At 35.0% G+C, this 22156-nt stretch overlaps 1 protein-coding gene across 2 annotated transcripts in view; it reads right to left on the bottom strand.

The window, feature by feature from the left end:
• Positions 1-22156, bottom strand: part of RYR2 (ryanodine receptor 2) — a 391343-nt gene that overhangs the window by 117729 nt on the left and 251458 nt on the right. For both annotated transcript variants that reach the window (XM_042025322.1, XM_042025323.1), the window contains 18 exons: positions 20154-20362; positions 18920-19272; positions 18576-18690; positions 17531-17691; positions 16745-16904; positions 16515-16601; positions 15587-15813; positions 13861-14662; positions 13160-13360; positions 12925-13030; positions 10372-10515; positions 8184-8457; positions 5498-5612; positions 4777-4909; positions 3517-3620; positions 1973-2108; positions 1103-1289; positions 511-616 (listed from right to left, as the gene is read on the bottom strand). In XM_042025322.1, the coding sequence (XP_041881256.1) occupies positions 511-616; positions 1103-1289; positions 1973-2108; positions 3517-3620; positions 4777-4909; positions 5498-5612; positions 8184-8457; positions 10372-10515; positions 12925-13030; positions 13160-13360; positions 13861-14662; positions 15587-15813; positions 16515-16601; positions 16745-16904; positions 17531-17691; positions 18576-18690; positions 18920-19272; positions 20154-20362 (3620 nt within the window). The remainder of the gene's footprint in view (positions 1-510; positions 617-1102; positions 1290-1972; positions 2109-3516; positions 3621-4776; positions 4910-5497; positions 5613-8183; positions 8458-10371; positions 10516-12924; positions 13031-13159; positions 13361-13860; positions 14663-15586; positions 15814-16514; positions 16602-16744; positions 16905-17530; positions 17692-18575; positions 18691-18919; positions 19273-20153; positions 20363-22156) is intronic.

Here is a 22156-nt window from a genome sequence, read left to right as displayed (position 1 = left end):
TTGTTGGTGTGAATAAAGATTCTGAGATATTGGTGTATACGTCCAAGTATAATGCTTACCCCTACATTTTAAAAGAATGCCCTGTAATATATATATATTTTTATATATATAATATAAAAAATTTATATATAACATTAAAAGTCTGTTTAAAGTAAGTATATGAAGAGTAAAACTGTAGTTTATAAAAAATAAATCACTGTACATCATCACAACAAATAGAGACATTTGAGGAATTTGGTTGTCACAATGGACAGTCAAACCAAAAAAAAAAAAACAACAAAAAAAAACCACCAAAAAGCAAGGGAATAATTCCTTTAAAAAACCAGCTTCTGAATATATTTTTTTCCCTTGCCAATCAGTAGAACACATCCTGTCCACTAAGATACTATGTAGCCATACCACTGCTTTAATACCTGATAACACCATACTGAGAAAAAAATGAACAGCAAACCAGTGAGCAGTAAAACAACTATGCCTTTGCTTTCCAGTGCATGAAGACATAAAACTTACATGCATTTCAGGGGCACAACGTCCTAAGAGATCAATCAAGGCAGCATAAAAGGTCATGATTGCATTTCCCATGTGAATAGTGTCATCTTCTTGTTCTTCTATTTCACTGTAATTAGTTAAATGTTACAACAAATAAAAGATTAAAAAAAAAAGAAAACTTTTAAAAATACTAATAAATAAAGAAATTCTGCTCATATGTGTAATAGCTTACAGAGAGTGGCTTCTGTTAACAAATGAACTTACAGCAGACTAAGACAGAATGTATTTTGTTCCCTAAAAGATAGTAGCAACATCTCCATTGTAACCATTAGTACCACTTAGCTGTGAATTTTTGCATCAGTGGACTGACTCTTAATGGAATGAAAAAGAACAAACAGAATTCTAGAGATGTCTTAACATTTAGAGAGAGTTACTTAAATTAACAGTGCAGAGGAAGCACTGTTTAGCAAAAGATAAATCTCTGCCCTACACAGAATCCAAGGAAGAATCAACTGGTAATTCCTGTGTTAAAACAAAAAGGTCATTTCACATCTAAGATTACAAAACAAATAAACAACTATTATGGCAATGTAAGCAATTCTACTGCACCTACAGGGTTTTACTAGATCCATTACTTGGGGAAGGTCCATCTCTTGTTGGATCTTCTGATATTTGTATTGCCTCCTCCATGGCAGCAAGCAACCCATTGCCTCCTTCTCCTCTTAGAGCTGGACCAAAACACTCAGGTCGGCGAATAAGCAGTCTGACTACAACATTAGCATTCTCCTCCACACTCTCTCCTACCACACAGAACAAATATCAAGATATAAGATTATATCGAAAAGAGTTCTGAAATATAATCAGAAAAAGGGACACAAAAGAACAGAATGCATAGAAACTTTTAACTACAAAACTCTTTAAATATCACAACAAAGTTACATAAACACACATGCACCTCTATTACTGAACTAAAATAAAAAACGTGTATAAAATAAAACGTGTTTTAATTCAAAATTAAATAAAGCCAAGGACTTAACTATGTAGTAAAGGATGTTTAAAGCATCACTGAAACTACTGAATTTTGGAAAAGATTCAGTCAAGTGCAAGGGTTAATGAGGGGACCAGTATAATTGCTGAACACTCAAACTGGACTATCTAAATCTTCATAAACCGATAGGGGTTTGGCTCTGTATCTAGCCTGAATTTATCACAAAATGATTTAGGACTCTCTGCTCTACTTCCAAAGGAGATTGTGGGCATTTCAGAACCTAAAGCTGGATCCAAAAAATGGGGCACAGGTTCACAGGACCCTAGATGCCCATTTCACAAGTCATATAAGTTAATGTGTCTTAAACAATTCTACTCTTTCTGCAAGTTCTTTTAATTTACAGTAACTTATCAAGTTGGTTTGTATTACTATTTAAAATTACAAACTTATTTGGATATTAGAGGAATTTATAAAATGTTTAGGCTTCTACTCTACCATTGCAAAAAACAGCAAAACGAAGAAAATCCAAATATCGTTCTCCTTCAACTGGATTCCATCCGATGTCCGGGTAGCCCTTACAAATCAACAGAGGACAACTCTGCAATCCACATCCAGCCAAGTAGCGAACCACCTAAAAGCAAGGTAAGATAAAAAAGATAATAATTGTGAAAAAGAAAAGTGCATCTTCAAAGGGAAGCATCCTTTACGTTGTCAGGATATGGTGTCCGCAATCTCTTATCCCTGACAAAACCATATCATGCTTTGGGCAAATCAGAAGCGCACTCTCTTTCTTAGTTCACTTTTCCAGTCTTCTCCTACTCCTGCCATGAACTGCAAGACCTACTTTTCTCAATTCCATCATTTATCTCTCTAGAATTATGCTTTGCAATTTGTTCTCTCATTTCTCTTGCAACTTTGAGCGTTACAAATTATTCAATTTTGCAATATTCCCCAACTACACACCATCCATAATCAAAAACATATCTTTTCTTTTATAAAGAATAAAAGGTCTACTCTTTTATTTTAACCATTCATTTTCACTTGCTTTTTTTTTCCCCTTTCTTTTTCAAACACACAGCAGTAATGCTCCCTGTAATTCAGAACTATAGGCTCAGTAGTAATTTTTAGTTGGCCCTTTCCTTTCTGACCTGTAAGAACTATAAGCATAGCCTTGAGCCAGTCTGGATGGCTTCTTCTTGCCGAGCACTTATAAGAACGGTAAGACTGAAAATATCCTTTTAAACACACATGGTCCATCTTCCTATTCCAATAAAGGAACATCTGCACTTATATTACTCCTGACAGATGTCTTCCTATGAAGATTAAATCATCTCCAGAATCTGAGGTCTTCAAAAACAAATTGGATACTGCAATTCCTCTGTCTTGCTTTTCTTAAGAAAGAGTTTTTAATGACTACCTTGAATCTGTCTTTCCATTTCTTAACCTGCTTTTTTTATCCACTACTGACAGAGTAACTATTATTCTATTCCTTCTTGCAGCAACAATTTACATATACTACACAATTGTTACAGGTTCTCTTTTTTATTCTTTATTGTATTTTATTCTTTAGTGTAATTAATCCAAATTTTGTCAAACTTTTCTGAAACAGGTTTAAATGTTAAGGGGAAAATATAACAGATATAGGCAGATATCTCTATGAAGATTTGTCATATGTTGTAACAAGTTGGCACAAAGCTCCTAGTAACCCCTACTGTATTATGTCACCATTGCATGTCACCATTCAAAAGAACAACAAAGAAAGATTTTAGCAACAAAGTTCTGTTGGGTATGGACTCCACTACTGCAAAATTAAGAGCTGCCCTTGAAGCTATTCCTTTTGGCTACAACTGTATGTGTAATCACCACAACCTCAGTTCAATTTTTCAGACCAGCAGAAAGAACAAACAACCAGATTCTCAGTCTTCCCCTGAAAAGTATCAGAAACTGCCATATAGTCTTGGATTTTGCTTACTCCAAGAAACAGGTATCTTCTCCTCTCTACAGGGGAAGAAAAAAAATTTGATGAAGAAGCTACCAACCTTCTCCAGATCAGGCTCCCTTAAAGCCAGAGCAAGTTCATTGTTATCCATTACAGACGCTGCAGCAACATCTAAAGGAGTTGATCCTCGCATAGAGGGAGAGGCTGTTAAAATAACATTTAGATTTAACAGCAATTTAATAAAACTCAACAAATTCTCAGGAAATGCGTTACCATTTTTCTTAATAAGAGGCAGCATTTTGTCATTAGTTAGCACATGATTATAAATACATAATTTATACTTCTCAGTTTAAAATATCATCATGCACTTGAATGAAATTTGATACTGATATGAAATGAAAATACAATATAAATGTTCAAGCTAGAAACAACTTGTCTTATACATGCCTGTTCTCATCATATACTTTGTTTTAAGATTGCATTCTAATTTTCCTAATTGACACAACTTTGTTTTGAGGAAAGTGCAGTAAAGATTTTATGTCTAATACACAGACATGCCACCAAAATCCATTGAAATAGAAAATATCTTTAAGCTTTAAAACATAAGATTGTAAGGTGTGTATTTCTTTCAAAAATGGCGGTAAATATAGCATTAGAAAAATCTAAGGTTTTCATAGTGACGCTCCAAATACATTTGATTTGGGCACTTCCTCTTCAAAAACATTTTGAGTTTATGCTTCTGTCCTATGCCTTTACATTAACACATTTGTGATCATTAAAAAAAATATCATGGTGGTTCCTAAATACTTATATATTGTCAATTTCAAGTACTAAAATGAGGATAAATGTATTCCCTCTACAACATTTCAGCCAAGAAAAGGAAAGCAAACATGTTAAAAAAGTTTCAAGGTTCATTTCTGGGCATCTAACCATGCATCTAATCAAGGAAATGAGTTATGTAGTTCTCCCACTGCCATAGGTGTATATTGACCAGTACACATAAAAGAGTGTAGGGATGCATGCTTCAGCAGTGAGAGGTAAGCCTTAATGAAATGCTGCCAAAACATATTAATGATTCTCTTTGTCAAAACAGGAATATATTCTGTTCCTCAAAATGAGCCACTAACCACTAAGTCTCTCTGAATGTTCAGGCATATACTACAAAGTGTACTAAATTAGCTCAACTTAATGCTACTGTCAGGGGAGTTGTTTGGAGTCAGAAATACAGTTAATGAAGATATTTTGCACCGGAAAAAGTAGAAACTTGAATACAGAGTGAGTAAACAGAGGGATGCAGAAAAATACTGGTGGTTTCATATATAAATCAGCAGGAAATTTTAAATTTTGTTTTAATACTTACCAAGGCCAACACTGCTGTTTTCCAATAAATAGCTAAGATGATCAAACATAGCTTTTTGATTCTGCCTGCTGATGCGGCAAAAATAACATAGAAAACGACAGCAGTTTGCCACCATCTTTGGGAATGCGATTTCCTAAGAAGCAAATAAAAACAGAGTCAAGTTCAAACTCTAAGACAGACATATAACATGCACAGGATCATTTATGTAAAGCCTTTTAACGTACTAATATGTAGGTGTTGTACTCCTTGCCCCTCAGGAAAGTTAACTGCTTAGGTTTCTCACTGGAATCATCAGGACTTGCTCAGGTAGCTAGTAACACCTTAAGCCTCAAAGATCAAGGCGTAAGCTTTAAAAACTGAAGCTGAGATCACCCACAGATTCTAGATTCAAACATGAAAGAAAGTGAGTACTCAGTTTCATAGACTAATACTGAATTGTTTTTTTAATTAGTTAATAAAAAGATCTCCCCTTTAAAACATAATAAGTATAGAAAGTGCTACAGTTTTTTCTTTAAAGCATCTGAAATTACAATGTTAATAATACCCTCCTCTGGAATGGAAGGACAGATTCTTCTAAAAAACTTAATCAACTATTATGTTAATGGAAATTAGTAAGAGATTGTGATCCCAGTATCCCCAGTGACAGCTCAGTGCCTTATAGGAAAAAGCTTTGAACAGTTCTATTCTAAACTTTCTTCCTTCTAACAGTGAATTGCTTTACCTTGGATTCTCCTCCACCAAGCACATTTACCATCACTTCCATGACAGTCTCATGCATACCTAAAGCTCTCATGAGATTTGGATGTTGGTAAAATACTTTATTATTCATGATGTCTCTACAGGAAAAGGAAATAAAAAAATGTTATGGACCAGTAGTTTACCTATTATGTAATTTGCAAAGCTAATTTACTGTGCAATTCTTCACCACCTCCTGAAGTAAAAAACTACCTCAGGGACTTTTTCCATTGAGTTTCAATCTCTCCTGTCTATTTTTCTATGCACATTGTGGAGGAACATGGCCTTTCTTTTTCCATATTATAGTTACTGCACTAATTACCCCTTGATTACACTGGATTAGGAGACTCTTCTATTTTCATTAGAAATTCCATTCAGATCTAACATTATGTTCTGACAAGAGCATCATCAAAACTGCTATATTATTTTAAATTTTAAATTCAATTACGCAATATTTTTTGACACAAGTTCCTTCTTAGATTATTAAAACCTTGAGACATTTGCTATCTGCCATCAAAACCAATAAAAAAATCCTAGGGGAAAGAGATATCCAGCTATTTTCTAAGCATCAAAACTAGAAGCTCCACAAATATTATTCATGAGTTACTGTTCAACAGAACTCTTCTCTTCTACATATTTCATCAGAACAGATTTTCATATTTAAAATCAGTCCTTAAGATCATAATGTCAATATTTTCTTTGACATCATATACCGAATAAAAATGTCTGGTTTAAAAAGTAATTAAATTTCTAAAAACTATAATTAGTCTTGAAATCAAATACAACCCATAAATAACTGTGAAGGCAATTAGGTCATGGGAGAAAAGGATTAGCAGGTCACTACAGAAAATACTGTTGGCAACTGTGCAAATTTCAGTGTACATTTTAAACAGTCTTTTTTTTTTCCTGACCTAAAACTCCTACACTCAGGCAAGGAAAATTCAACCTTTTAAAAGAAGAGATGTGAAGAAGAGTATTTGACAGTATCAGAGTTTTTGACTCCCAGTAACTTTGCTCCTAAAACCTAAACTTCATATCAGGGATGATAGGCCCTGCCTCCAAAGGCAGTCTCATCTTTTGGCACTAATGCTTCATGCTTGGAAAAAGACCTCAATGCTATCAATCTTCCAAGACATTCTAAACTCTTTTTGTCTGCAGCAGCTTTCTTTTACAGAAAGCAGTACAGAAAGTCAGAATGTTACCTGAAGGGCTGGCTAGCAACATTGCCCTACTTTGCAAATTACATCTACTTTCAGTGTTCTGTTTAACTGTGAACTGTACTATAAAATGTCTCCCTTAGGGAAAAAAAATCTTAACAGCATTTCTGAGGAAACTGAGTTTTAAAGCAGCAATGAGTAACACTTCCATTTCTCAGCTGAAAGAAAGGAATACCACTCACAGCAAAAAAACTGGCTTTTCTGAATAGGTGTTTGAGCTCAGGTTAGCCTATAGAAGGTACAAATAGCACAGCTGTATAACCTACAAGCTAAACTTATAGAGACTTATATAGAGACTACCATAAAGGTGACAGGAAGAGGTAGTAAGAACATTGGCTTAACTTACACCAGGCTTTACATAGCAGCAAAAACACTGCTAACATTAAATAGATTCAGAAAATCTTGGTTCTTAATTCACAATAGAAAATGCTGAGGAAAAAAAATGTGTAAGAACTAAACACAGAACATGACATGAAAACCAAGTCTAGTAATCACTCACCCATTTTAGACTTCATAAACTGAAGTGAAATGAAACATTTTCCATTTGTATAAAAAGGTAGATTTGGAAATGCCAGTACTTTGTGTCTCTTGACAGATGCCAGACCCTCCCTTTTGCCAAAGCCTTAGCATGAGTACACCAAAGATTGCAACAACCATGAAACATTGATGAGATCTGCTGGCAACCTAAGAAGTAGGTGTAAGTATTTCACACAACAAAAGCTTTGCTTCTGCTTGCATTCCTGGCATTCTTTATATAATGCTGTCTTTGGTTCTCATTGCTCTTGCTGACTGGAAATTTCCAATAGATCACAGCTGATGCTTAATATCAAAAGACATCTCTTTGAAAAACGTCAGAGAAAAAAACCAGCCTCTTTCCTGCTAGAGGCTATCATGTTTGCTTTACTGTTTTCTCCATCTGAGCTTTTTATTAGCCTATACTTCAGTACTATTAATCATATAATTAGGATGAATAACACTGTGTGAACTACTTCATAGCTCAAACTTACCATCTATATTTAGTGCAATAAAAAAGATGGCATATGTACAGACTTGGGTAGGCACAACTCCATTAGCTGACTGCTAACGGAAATTGCATGTGTCAAGAGCCAATAGTCAGTGCATTCATAAAAAATGGATAGTATTCTTGACAGGATTCTTTACAGCCATACTACTTAAAATACAGTAACAAGATAGATTCTGATATCATAAAATATTACATACATGTTTTCAACTTTTCTCAGAATCTTATAGAAGCCAACTGCTTCTCCCCCCAAGTGATACACATAATGCTGCAAAGGCTTTCTCTTACAACTGAGGATACTATACAACTGATAGCAGTGCCTGCATTTACATCCATATTCAGATTGAAACTTCGTATACAACCTTGGCCATAACCATACAGCAAATCACAAAAAAAGTCTGTAAATAAAGAGAAGTTACACTCCCATTATTTACCCTAATCCACGAATCATAAGCTTCTCCTCTTCCTTCCCCATTCTGACACTAAGCAAGGAACGGATTTGGCCAAGGGATGCCAGAAGATTGATGGTGTCTTCCACAGACACGCTATTTATGGTGTAGGTCTTTGGTAGGGCTCGAACCAGGCCACCAATACCATCATACTGGCGATGTAGCAATACAAACATGGCCCTCACTAACTCCGGGTCTTCTATCACTGACTCCTGGGCCCAGCGCACCATCGTGTCTGAAATCAACTGCTGGAGAGTAGCTGTGAAGAAAATAAATAAATCACAAAATTACCATGAATTGCTCATCTCCCTACTGCTAATCCCTCAGAACTCACTATGCAACATGAATTGGAATGAATTCAATTCCTAAGAAGCACCTTTTTCTCAGTATTTCTTTAGCAGACTATCAAAGAAAAATAAAAACCACACAAGAGAAGCAGGAATATCTCAAAACCAAAAGCCTATATTTAAAATTAAAGAAAAAACAAAAAATTGTGAAGACATACTAGATGTTCATAAACTCACCAGATTTATTTCTGTATGCTTTCAACATTTTTCTATTAATATAGGTCTGAGGGCTTTTTTAGCCTATTATGAAGTAAGGCTGAAAAATTATACTGGTAGTATATGTAAATGATATATTATTTATTTACATGTCTAAGCTCTGTATCCACTCAAAGTTTTATAACATACACAACAAAATAATTTAACATTCCTTTGCCAAAGAAAAAGGCCCTTCAAAAGAACTAAACACACTACAACCAAATAAATGGCAAATCATCATTTGCATACTTCCAGTTCAGTCCCTAATGAAGCAAGAAACCTGCATTTTCTGGTGTCACTGATAATCTTTATTAGTTGGGATATATGTATGTTTGGGAAAGATATGTTAATATAAACAACCTATATAATCGCAGTTCAGATAATTCCAGGTTAACTCAAACTAATAAACAAAAAGAGAAGTACTTACAGGAAGATACTGGAGAAATAGGAGTTCACAGAAGAGAGAATGTTTAACAAAGAAGAGAATTTGTGCTAATACAGGGAAAGGGGAAAAGAGAGTAGAAGTAATGTATTTCATTGCTGCTGTCCAGGCACCGTACTATAGGTGTTTCCATTGACACAGTGTCATTTTATTCATTTTTTAAGAATAAAAACACTTTTAAAATAAGGAAAAAGATGAAATGTGTTTGGGCTGATATTTTCAGAAGGACTGAATATAATAACAAGAAAGGACACAATGCTAAGCTTTTTGGGTGGGGTTTGTTTGTTCTGCTTTTTGGTTTTTGGGGTTTTTTTTTAATAAAGAATCCCAGGAGCAGACAATCATTTTGCTCCTATTTTCATAACTGCAATACTGCATTTCACCTACCTGTGGGTCTGGTTTTTTAATATAAGTCTTTCTACCAGTATAAGACAGAGAGAAAATCAGGTTTTATAGAGCTTTTATGCTTATTACAAGAAAAAAAAGGAAAAGATTCATCATCAGATTCTGCACGGGCCTAGCCTCTAATTATCACATAAAAAATAAGGACATTTGAAAGTGCCACATACCAAAAAAAGGAAAAAATAGATAAAAATAAAAGCAACACTGACAAATAAAAAGATAAATAAAATTTTAATAGTCAGTTGGCACCAACAGCAGAACTAGGATGCCACTGGCAGTGATTCTTTTCAAGATAGAAAGGCAGAAAGTATCAGAAAAAATTACAGAACAGTTACAGTCAGCAAATCTTGAATTTTAGGTTGGGTGGGGAGGCTTCTGCTAATTACAGTCTAATTGCAGAGTTTTATTTCATATGGTAATGTTCATGCAAATACTGATTTGAAGCTGCTGCAGCTGAAGAAGTTCTCATAAATCAGGATCTTGCTACAATTATTAAGTCTGCACTAATACTACTAAAAGCAAGATACATTCTGAAAAATGTATGAGTCGACAAGGATATGGGGCAAAAAATGCCAGTAGACGAAATTTTCCACTACATTCCACTGGGAAACAAATCTGCCTATAAATCCATCTGTCCCTGTTTTTAGTAAAGCTACAAACTTTAAGGTGCACAGACATTTCACTAAAAATACACCTTGTTTTGGCTGAAAATGTGTGAAGAACTTCCTGGTCTGGTTCTTTTGCCTTTTGGAATTAAGTTGCAATAAACTGATTTAATTTTGCTTACAGGATGTCTTATCATCATCATCAACTGTCTTCTCAGCTTGTTTCTTCTTCAGATATGTAACTTTTTCCATAAGGTATAGGAGGCGACCCCTAATGGTTGAATCACTGTTGCCATCCAAGGTTCCATCTTCATCTAGTTCAATTCCTGAAATTAAAAAAAAAAAAAAAAATGCACAAAGTAGTGAAAGAATAAAATTTAGCAAGCTACAGAAATCTTGTGTGTACAAACATAATTGAACTGAACTGTTGTTCTGCTCTGAGAGTTTTATATGGGACATGTTTAAGCAGCATTTGGAACAAGTATGGAACAGGCATACGTGCCAAGCAGGAAAGTGCAGATAAGGATCAGATAATCTTAGTAATTTAGCGTATAAATTGTGTGGTGCTATACCTAAAACATACACAAAATATATTTCCCCCAGTATTCATTTTGCCATAATAACACTGATGCTGATGTTTTGGACATATGTAGCTCAGAAGTGTAGATATAGTCCCTAGCGATACAGTGTGGTTCAAGTAAAGATTTCTAGGTTAAACATATAAAAGAAGTGAAAGTATAAGTGTTACAACAAATACACTTTTCAGTGATCAGTCAGAAGAAAGAAGCCACCCTCTTAATACAGTGCTCTTTCATGACATTACTATAACAAGCTACAAAAAAGCAAAAACAATTAATGCAAGAATTCACAGAATCACCGAACAGCTGAGTTTGGAATGAGCGTTTAGAGTTCAGGCTCCCAGCTCAAAACAAGTTCAGCTAAGCAGGTTGCCCAGGACCATGTGCAGTGAATTTTGAGTATCTCCTAAGGTGAAGAGACTCCACAACCTCTGTGAGCAACCTGTTCTTGAGTTCCATCAGCCTACAGTAACAAACTGTAACAAACAAGTAGAATTTCCTGATTTTCAATTTGTGTCACTAGACATCTCTGAGGAAAGTCTGCCTCAGACTTCTAAACACCCCCTGCCCGACAGGTATTTATATACATTGATACCATCTCCCTTTTGAGCTTCCTCTTCAAGTTAAACAACCCCAGTCCTCTCATTCTCTCCTTGTACAAAAGATGGCCCAAGAATTTAACCATCTTTGATGACTCCTCCCTGGCCTCACTCCAGTATGCCCATGTCTCTCTTGTACTGAAGAGCCCAGCTTTTCTACAAAGCTGCTTTTTAGTTTGGTCACTAGCCTGTCCTTGCTGCAGGGGTTATTCCTCCCCAGGTGCAGGACTTTATACTTCCCAGTGCTGAACTTCAAGGGATTCCTATCAGCTCATTTATCTTAAACTTATTGATTCATGCATACATTGCAGAGGAATTAAAAATCCTGACCCATACCTATTACTCACAATAAGTAATAAGTAATATAATAATAAGTCCAAGTACAAATGTCATTCAACTATTTTCTGGATTTTTTTAGTTTCCAAAACAAGTTCTGAAGTTAAGGGTTTTGTGGAAAGTTCTTTAGCAGTCTTGAATTTTATAGGATGTTTCTTCATGACATAACATCAGTCTTCTCAATTTATTGCATTTGGTCCTAGTTGTCTGATTTTTTTGCTTTAGGTACAGTTCCATTTCTATTAAAAGTTATTTTGTTATAATTTGTTGTAACAGAGCAATTGATGCTAAACTAAAAAATGATCATCAGTAACTTCATATTACACACCAAATCATATTACAAAATGTTTTGGATGGCAGTCTCCTCAACCAAACTAATTAACAGTAAAGACACTGGAATGTCTTATCAATTGGAACTCAGAGATGGTCTGAAATTACCCAAATGAAATGTCTGTCTTCCCACAGTTGCACTATTCCCTGAGCTCTAGTTGTACTTTTTTGATTTGCAAACTTTCAATACATTGTCTCTCAACCATTCTACAAAATGTGAATCCCTAAGTAGTGGCTGACTAAACAAACATTTACTTAGGATGGGTAACTTTTACTTATTTTGCAATATATAGAGTAATTAGTTCTGCTCTATGATAATTCACCCTCTGACCCACAAAATTAATTTTCTACTTGTAGATTGTGCAAATTCCTATTTTCCCCCACAAGAAAGGAAAGGTAATGAAAAAAACTATGTTAAATAATTTGAACAGAGGAGAATGATGGAAAAAAACTAAAGAAAAATGGAAAAATCAAAAAGATAAAGCTTGTTTTCCTTTCAAATGTTTATCTAAGTTATTTATTTCATCTGCATTTCCTGTTACCAAATACAAGAAAAATACTGAAAAGCTGGAAAGCATCCAACAATGACCCACTGGTGTCTGGACTGCTTGTCCTATAAGGAGAGAATGAAGGAACTGAGTTTTTCAGCCTGCAGAACAGATGCTTATGAAGCAAAACATACAGCATTCCCTTACAGTTTGACCAGATAAGGATAAAACTATTTCCTTGGTTTTAACTACAAGTTAATTATCTTTATTTGATAATATTTATAATTTGTATAGTGTAATTTGCAGACTATTCAGTTTATGTTTCTTACATAAAATTACTTACAAAAATTGCTTCTAAAGATAATATAATTTAAAAAGTAAAAATATTCAGTGACAAGACTTACCACAGTGTGTCATTAGGTCTTCATGGAAATCCAAGAGTTGATCCCGAATTTCTTCAGGGCAAGGACAATCATTTTTATCATCTTTAAAGTTCAGCAGCATGTTAATCTTAGAGAATGCAAAGAAAAGACAAATTACTGATCTCCAAAAGGAAAAACTTTCAAATCAAACAGAACTCTGCAGCACAAAAAGCACATAAAGTGCAACAAGAAAGAAACTGTGAATTGTAAGCTGTACCTGTTCTTGAGGAGGGGATCGAAATTCTTTTGTTTTTCTAGCTGTCAGAGCAGCGGACATGTTCAAGGCCTGCATCACTTCATTGTACCGGAAGCGTTGATTCTCTTGAAGCTTGGCCACAAAATCATCAGAAAATGCTACAATGGCTTCTATTCGGTGTCGTACTTGGCAGTCACACAGGTACTGGAGTAGATGACACATCTGGGAAAACAATATTGTAAGAGACGTGAGTTGGCAAACTAAGAAATATCTTCTGCATATTATGTAAGTAAGGCTGGATTTCCTACAGCAACAGTTACTATCAAATAAAGCATCTGGAACACCTAATGCTGTTATTTACTACATGTAAAGCAATCATACACCAGGACTATCTGGAATCTGCAAGAGATTAATGTGCCTCAGACATAACTAAAGTTATAAAAGAATCGATTTACCTCTTTCTGCTAGGGAATTTCTTTTCTATTTGGATTCATAAAAATGAAGAATTCAATATTGATGGCATTGAGCAAGTCATTCTTTTAATAGTTGCTTGATCTATGGTGAGCAAGTTTATGTCAGAGATACTAAATCTTTTCATTTTCTGTCAGGAAATTACTTCTCTATTTAACTAAAAAGTTTAATTTCAAAATGCTTTATTCCTTGAAAGACAAATTACCATGTGAAGAAAACAGGAACAACCACTATCACAACAGTATTTTTACCTGTAATTTAACAGGTTCTGGAAGTTTCATCTGAAGGAGTCCTTCCTTTGGCATTTGCTCCTCTCTGTTTTCTTCCTCTCCTTCTTCTGACTTGAGCTCACCTGAACTGAACTCCTTCTCTGAGAAATCAATTTCGTCCTCCTGGCTCATTGCTTCTTTGAAAACCCGGGGCTCAATCAACTTCAAGATGTGTTTCAGATCCTCATTGTGGAAGATTCCCATAATTAGAAGGGTATAAAAGAGCTTGATGAGAGGGACAAACAGAAATTCTGTAGAACCTCCAACTGGATCTCTGACATGGAGGCCTCCCTCCTGGACAGCTTCAGTCAGCATCTCCATGGTTTTGGCCTTCAAAATTTCCAGAGGGAATTCAGGACTGAACTGAAAGCATTCACTGCTAATGCTTACAAAACTTGGAGAGGAAAACTGCATTCTTGGCCTTAATGAAGTGCTAAGTCCTATACCGGGAAGGCCGTGTTTTTTGTTTTCGTCAGGAAACAAAGTAATACTCTTGGTCTCATCTGTCATTGGAACTATAAATTCATTATTCATCATCAGCCTGGCAGTTGCATAGGTATTGAGATGGATGTCAATGAGTAAGTCATAATACCCGGCACGTAATAATCCTGGCATGTATTTGTTCTCAATAGCATAGAGGAGCTGAGATTCATCCACATGGCTACACAGAGCATGGGCCACCCGGTTGTTGCCTAAAGCACAAACAGCTGAATACAATCGGAGGGTATGGTAGTGAAATTTCAGCAATTCTTCTTGTTCTGTCAGCTCTAAAATATCAATTGTTCTGCAGAGAAGAAAAAAAAATATAGTAAATCCCATATGCATAAATATCTTTTGAAGGGATTCAGACTTCTCCTTAAGGATAATATTAGCACAATATCAGGCTTTTTCCACATTTCAGCTTTCATGTGAGAAACACTGTCAACATAAAAATCAAGGACTAATAACAGAACTTAATCTTACATTTATTCAAGTCACTCCTAAATTCATTACTTTAACTACTTTCAGTGGGGAAAAAATCCAAATTATTTACTTAACACAGAACATTTCTTCATACTATAAACAAGAATTTATGCAACTGAAAATTAGGGTTTTAAAACTAATTTGGGTTAAGATATTTATATCAATTACTGGTTTTAAATCTGGGGTTGCAAAGTGGCAACAGACTGATCAGTTCATTTGAAGAGGGTTCAGTGCTGGGGATCTTTGTTTGGAAATCTTACCTAACTTTTCAGTGACTTGGTTTTCAGTTTAGGCACTGGCAAAATGCTCAGGCATTTGGGTAACAAGGAAATCACAGAATTAAATTTCTTCAATTTTTTTATTAAATTTAGGAAAATTAAAGCAATGGAATAATTAAATTGGTCACAAATCTTTAAAAATCTCTAAAAACCAGATTTTTGCTTATTTTGCAGATTATCTTTAATAATTTGTAACAGAGTTTCTTTCATTTTCATTGCAAATCTACATATACTATTAACATGTCTGGAGAGAAATTGGAAGAGGTTGGAAACAATAAAAGAAGGGAGATTTTAAAACACTGGAAATTAGGATATTTTTTAAGATTAGTCAAATCAAAACACACTGTCTACACTTACATGTGATATAAATACAGATAAGACCTTGGGCCTTTCTTACATAGATGGCATTACATGACTAGGTTCATAATCCCAACATAACTCTGATACAGTACAAAACAAACGCCAACCTGTTTTCCTCAGGAATATGAAGGGCCATGAACTGCAAAGGATTCAGGCACTGTATCATCCAGCCCTGACGTTCACTGATCCGAGACACATCCACCTTCAAGAAGTGGTTTGGCACTCTGCTCCAAAGCACATGAGTCAGAAACTGAACATGGAGACGTGGAGGACATTGAGACACAGGGTTTTTGTGCTCACTTTTGAATAAGCCAGCAGATAATGGCATTACATTCTGGAAAATTCCAATGAAAGAGACAATCAGTTTCACCATCTTTACCAAAAAGTGCATTTCTTTTCCAGAAATACACTCAACATATAGTACAATAGAACAGGAAATCAACATTTTCACTAGTTTTTAAAACAAGTTAGGAGCAGTTGCAAGATTAGCAGCAAGACAGTATTTTCCATGTTTGGTTTTAAAGAGCAGCTAAATTTGAAATAGAAACCTGACCGCCATATCTGGTTACTTCCTCGGACTCCACTTTTCTTTTACCTCTTCTGATTTCTCATACATCCAAGTATCCAAAGCAAGGTAGCAAATTCAGCTCAGTTTTCTTGTGTTCTATCTGAACGTACTTTAAAATTATTTTAAAACACTAACAAAATTCTTCAGATACACCAGTCATCCATGCTCTGTTTGTAAAATTGAGAGATTTGCCTTACCAACCCCAGGGATTTTATTTCATCGTGAAGGACGAGATTCAGAAAATTCTAATCACTTTCAACCCTTCTTATTCAATGTACCATATTTTAAATTCATCAAGTATATAAAACTGAGTTAAGAATAAAAATAGCAATAATGCAAACACTTGGAATCATAAAAATGTGCCCAATACCAAGAATACATTGCAGGAAATAAACGACAAAAATAAAATAAATTTATTTGATACAATTTATTAGCCCTAGATCTGCATAAAACCAAGCATTATTTACCTTTATTCTTCCCAATTCAAACTGGAAAACATTGGGACTTGTAGCTTGAGCAAATACAGCAGGAAACAACTTTGTACTTGGTTCAACCTAAATCAAACAAAGGGAAAAATTATTCCCATAACAGTGATGATTACTTTTTCTTACAATCTTGTACTAAAGCCTCTAATGATGCAGGCTGAAGATTCTGTTTTCCCCCTTCCCACTGCAAGACATCATCAAAAAATCCTCACCTGATAGTATGTGCCTAGTTCCTTGCCATTAGCTGTGAAGGTCAGCAGGCCACTGGCAGCATCAACCAAGCAACCAATCTCCAGACCATTATTATTACGTCCTTGTCCAGGGCTCAGGCTCTCTCCTGCGCACACCATATAGCAGTTGCTGCGTTTTATACTGAGTGTCAAAAGATAAATTTATTTATGAATGGTGTGCAAAATTTCTGTAACAAACTAAGAACAACCTTGCAATGGCTGCAAACAACAGGGTCTTGTGGCTGAAAACAGTGGATCACATCCTAACCGCTGCCAAAATTCAATGAAACCTGGATGTCATAACTGAAAAAAACAAAAACTTAAGATGACAACGTATGAACAAGTTCAAATAATTTGTACAATACCAAAGACAAAACTGACTTTGCAAGGTAAGGTTTTAAATCATTTAATGTTAAGCCTAACAGAAAGCTTCTGATATGCATAATAAAATGAAGTGCTGAGAGGAGCTGTTGTACTAATTTTGGCCTCACAAGTCAATATTTACAGGATCATAATTTCAAACTATATAGAAAGATGTACTGTTTTACTTTTCAGTGCCTATTGATTTGACTAGATCATTAGCCCGCTGTTTCTTCACAAGCAAGTAGAGGTAACAATTAAATTAACACTTTTTCATACTACTGCTTTTTTAATTATTTTTTCTACATCGATCCAGTTGCATTAAATGGGGTGGATTTACACCTTATAAATTGCTAGTTGCTTGTATGTGTATAAAATATTGATTTTTCTAAGCAAATTCTAACCAACCTCTCATGAACCTTTCCTTTTTCATCTCCCAGTGTAACTGTGACGGTACGCACTCTGTCCAAGTCAAAGCTTGTGTCGTACTGGTGAAAGTCTGATGTAATCCAGCCCACCCAGACATTAGCAGGTTCTTGACCAGGAAATATTCTCACTGAATAATAGTACTGTTAATAAAAAAAAATCATGGTATCAGATGTTAATATTTGTTCCCAATGCATCAGTTTCATTCAGAATTAATCTGTTGCTCTAAAATCTGAAGACATGTCACCTCTTCAGAAGTAGCATAGGCTTGTTCAAGTGCAATTCAAGTGTAATCAAAGCAACAAAAGGCTATAAACCCAAACCAAAATACAGCCAACAAAATGTGCATGTTAAAACAAAAAAATAGAAAATATTAAATATGCAGTTTATATGCCTGTATTAAAGGCTTCTGGATCACAGCATTGTAAGCTGTATTTCTATAGCGACTATAATTTTTATACTGCAGGTGACTCAGTTTCTAGCACCTAATGTCTTTTAGAAAGAGAAGAACACATCCAGAAGAGGAGTATTTGTTTTCCTTCAAACATTGGGGAATAAGTGCTTATGGAGCTGATCTTGTCAGAGAAAGGTCTACAAAACCTGCACAAAACTTTCACTGGGAATTCCATTAAATAAATGTTCTGTAGAATTAGTAGAGATGTTTTCAAATGGTCCTGAACACTGACCAACTAGTTTACTGTACCTTTTCCAATTTATTCCATTGTTCTATTTTTTCTTCCTCTTTTATGTCTAGTGTTATCAACAATAGTTTCAAAAATGGATTAAACTAGTTTATAGGTTTTCATTTGGAAATGAAATCTGTCTGGTAATCAAATCAAAATAAAAGGAACAAAACAGTCTCAACTTGAGTAGAAGTTCAGAACTACCACAGACATTTAAATTGAAAATTAGAATGTTTCTGAAACTCTTACAACTGAAAAAAACATGTAAGTATTAAAAAAAACCCCTAAACCAAATAAATAAAGAAACCCCAAACAGCTAAAACATCAATCCTATATTACAATACCGTGGAAGTTTGCATCAAATAATCGTAGTCATCCCTATCATCTGCTAACACATCCTCAGTAAGCCGTGCAGAGTGACTCATGCTATAATCTGGCTTTGTCCTCCTGAGCATAAATCTGCAATAAAAAAAGTAAAATCAAAATCTCCATTAAAAGCTCAATCAAAAAGGCAAATTATTCAGAAAAGAGAAAGAGACAAGCTCATTTTTAAAAGCACTTAAATTAATTCTGACCTTAAACCATATATTCAAAAGTTACTTGACTGGTCTGCCAGACTTGAGCGGCATTTTCCTCTACTTTGAGAAGCAGAAGGGGGAGGGGTGGGAAAAGGTAGCAAGCTACTAACCTTTGTTTAAGACGTGAGGGCTTTTCTTGAACATAATCTTTATGGTTGTTTAACTCTGGTTTTGTGGCATCTTTTTCTCTTTCTGTCCGGTCAGGAACTAGATGACCATGAGCAGTTTTCATTAGAACCTCAAAATCAGAATCAGCATCATAATCCTCCAAGTCATTTTTTGGGCCAAAAAGACCAGAACCTGGTAACCCTCCTGCAGCTGATCTGGAGAACACCTCAGCACATTCAATGGGCATGCTTAATCGAAAAAACATTACATCTGTTTTACTGTTCTGTGAACCAAAGGACTTCTGTGTGACCTTCAGACAAGGGCAGCTGTCTATGGTGCCATCAATTCTCATCACCTATGAAACATAAAGATGTAGCTGTTTGGAAGCTGATGCTTTTTGTGCCATGTAAATATTCTATTTATATTTCTACAATAAGCATCCATGACTTGCAAAACTTACAACAGTATGCTGTCAACAGTCTAATGCATTGTAATCCTGTGCTGACATTTTGAAGGGAAATAAATACTATGAGGAGTGGGTGTTTTTGTTGCTCCATTTTTAAATTAAAAAGAACAGTCACAAAGAAATTACCTTTCTCATCATAACTCTTTGCAACAAAAATCCGACTCTGCCCAGAACAACACAGACCAAGAAATAAAAATCATACATCTACACGTGAAAGAAAATAAACTGTTTCTTAAATACCACACAACAGCTGAAAACCAGTTCTTATTTCATCATCTCAGAAGGATTTCATGGCAAACTTACAAGGCATGAATTCAGTTCCATCAAGATGCACAACTGATTAGGACATAAGTGTTGACACAATTGGCTAATAAATATTTATTACAATCAAAACCAATTAGCTGTGTAAAAATCAAAAAGTGTGTGTACTGGAACACATGGTATCTGTTATTTAAAAATGCCCAGTTTCTGGAATTTGCTTACAAACATAGCTCTCACTGCACAAGGAGCTCTTAATGACATCTTGTATAATTTGTCTCTCAGAATGTCGTGTTAACACACGTCACAAGTTTCGTGGGGAAAAAAGAAACTACCAATCACATAATTATATTCTTTGCAACCCTACTGAATGTAAGACGTTTTTAACAGGTGTAAGGTTCATCCAGAATTGGGTCAACACATCACATTAAAATCTTGCTTGGAAGCACAAAAGTAGAAACATAATTCAAACATATTCAAGTGTCTAGAAACATTTTAATAGGATCACAAACCTCAATATGTTCATGGTTTTGTGGCACTGGCAGAAACTGAGGGAGCCTTTTACTCAGCCAAATGGTGATGTCTCTGTTTGTGTTAACAGCAAAGGGTTCATACCCTTCCTGTAAGCCACATATAGTGAAATATTTTAGAGTGCTGACATCTTTTCCAAAGTTCATTCTTCCCACTTGAGATGGGCCCAGGCTGCACACAGGTAGAAATCCTTAAAACGAGATGAAAGAATACATGGGTTGTACATAATGAACACTGGTGAACTGCTCTCTTCCATAACTGAATAAAACATCATTCAGGGGAAAAAAATTAAATACAAAAAGCAAAGATTATAAAGATAAGCAATCATCAATAGCACATCACATCTTGCATGTCACCAAGAAATGTATCTTAAACATCATTCTGAAAAACAAAAGCCCCTTAATAGTCATGGATTTTTTTATGAAATGCCCAAACTACTTCAGAGAGTCTGAGCACCAGCTCTTGGTTAATCTCTCTGCTGAGCTGGTAGCGTATTGCCAATTTTACCTTAAGTCTTACTACTTTTGATATTCCTCCTAAAATGTCATTATTCATGGTATTTTGAGAGAGTCCTACTTTAAAAGTAATAGTGCTTGTCGATGTAGCTACAATAGTGAAAAAAAATTACAAATATGCACAAAGTGCATGTCACAGATTCTTTTTAAAAAATAAAATTAATTAATTTTAAAAATTAAGAAAACTCTGGCTCTGGAAAGTGAGAACTGACAATACGACACTACAGCTTCATGAAATAAGGTATTTTGGTTTGGGATCGTGTTTTCTATCTTACCTTTTGAATCAGCTTTACATTTGTATGCACCTTACTGTTTCACTAGCACAGGGAGCACATTTGTGACTTCTTTTTACAATTTTTTTTTTCCTGATTCCCCAGAATGAGCAAGGGCACATTCCCCATACAGCTGTTCTGCAGATACATTCTTCTTTTTTTTTTTTCTCTCAGTTTCAGCTTCACCGTCTAAAAACCTAAGAAAATCTTTTATTTCTTCTATTTCTTTTCATCCTGCTTTTCAATTTCCACAGCCACAAACTACTTTGTAGATTCATTAGACCTAGTTATCTACAAAATGCTTTCTTTTCTATCAACGAGAAACATGAAGCTCTGTTCAATGATTCTGATTCATGTGAATATAACAGGCACTGAAAAATATGAGGACAAAATACAACTTTGTTCCTCTCTTTTCTTTAGGCTGCCCAGAAAAAAAAAAGGAGCAGAATAAACAAATCAAACTCCAGAGCACCATCTACAGGAATGAATGCTCAGCAGATAAATGATCAGCCTTCAGTACCACTGTTTGAAGATTTCACTACATATCCACAACATTGGTTATCATGTGTATTTGTATTAGACATGATAAATTCAATGACATAACACTGTTAGCCACTAGGTGAAGTCCTGATTTTTATCTTCACAGCTTGGCTCTTAAATCACAAGGCATCAACTTCTCAGATAACACAGCTATAATAGACAACATGATATATGTAAATTCTGCTAGTGCAAATCCAATGATGGACAATAATACCAGTATTTTCTAGCACTAAACAGAAGAAAATTGTATTAAACAACACAACTAAGAAAATCACATTTGCATCTAGAGATATATATCTCTAGTAGGGAGAATTTACTAGGCTCCCTGATGAGTTAAAGGAATCCATAAGCTGTTGCAGAAGTTGCTAAGCAAAGCCCAAATAAAAATTAAGGTTTCCAATAACCTTACAATTCTCATCTCATCACTCAAAAAATGGTAATTCTTCTACCTATGCATTTTCCTGTGGTTTCATAAAAACCCCCAAACCTCCCAGATAGATTAGAAGTGAAGCGTTTTACACACACACACAAATAAAATGTAATAAAAGATAAATGAGCATTTGCAAGATTCCCTGAAAGAAAACAAAGAAACCCAGGAAAAACTCCTACACAGGTAAAGTTGTCAGTGATGTTTTTACTCAATGTAGTGTATCCTAT

The sequence above is a fragment of the Corvus kubaryi genome, unplaced genomic scaffold (assembly GCF_017639235.1).
Source record: "Corvus kubaryi isolate FWS band 111438036 unplaced genomic scaffold, C.kubaryi_AGA036_p1.0 37266, whole genome shotgun sequence".
NCBI lineage: Eukaryota > Metazoa > Chordata > Aves > Passeriformes > Corvidae > Corvus > Corvus kubaryi.
Note: the sequence above shows the minus strand (reverse complement) of the source record. Positions and strands in the feature narration are given on the sequence as shown.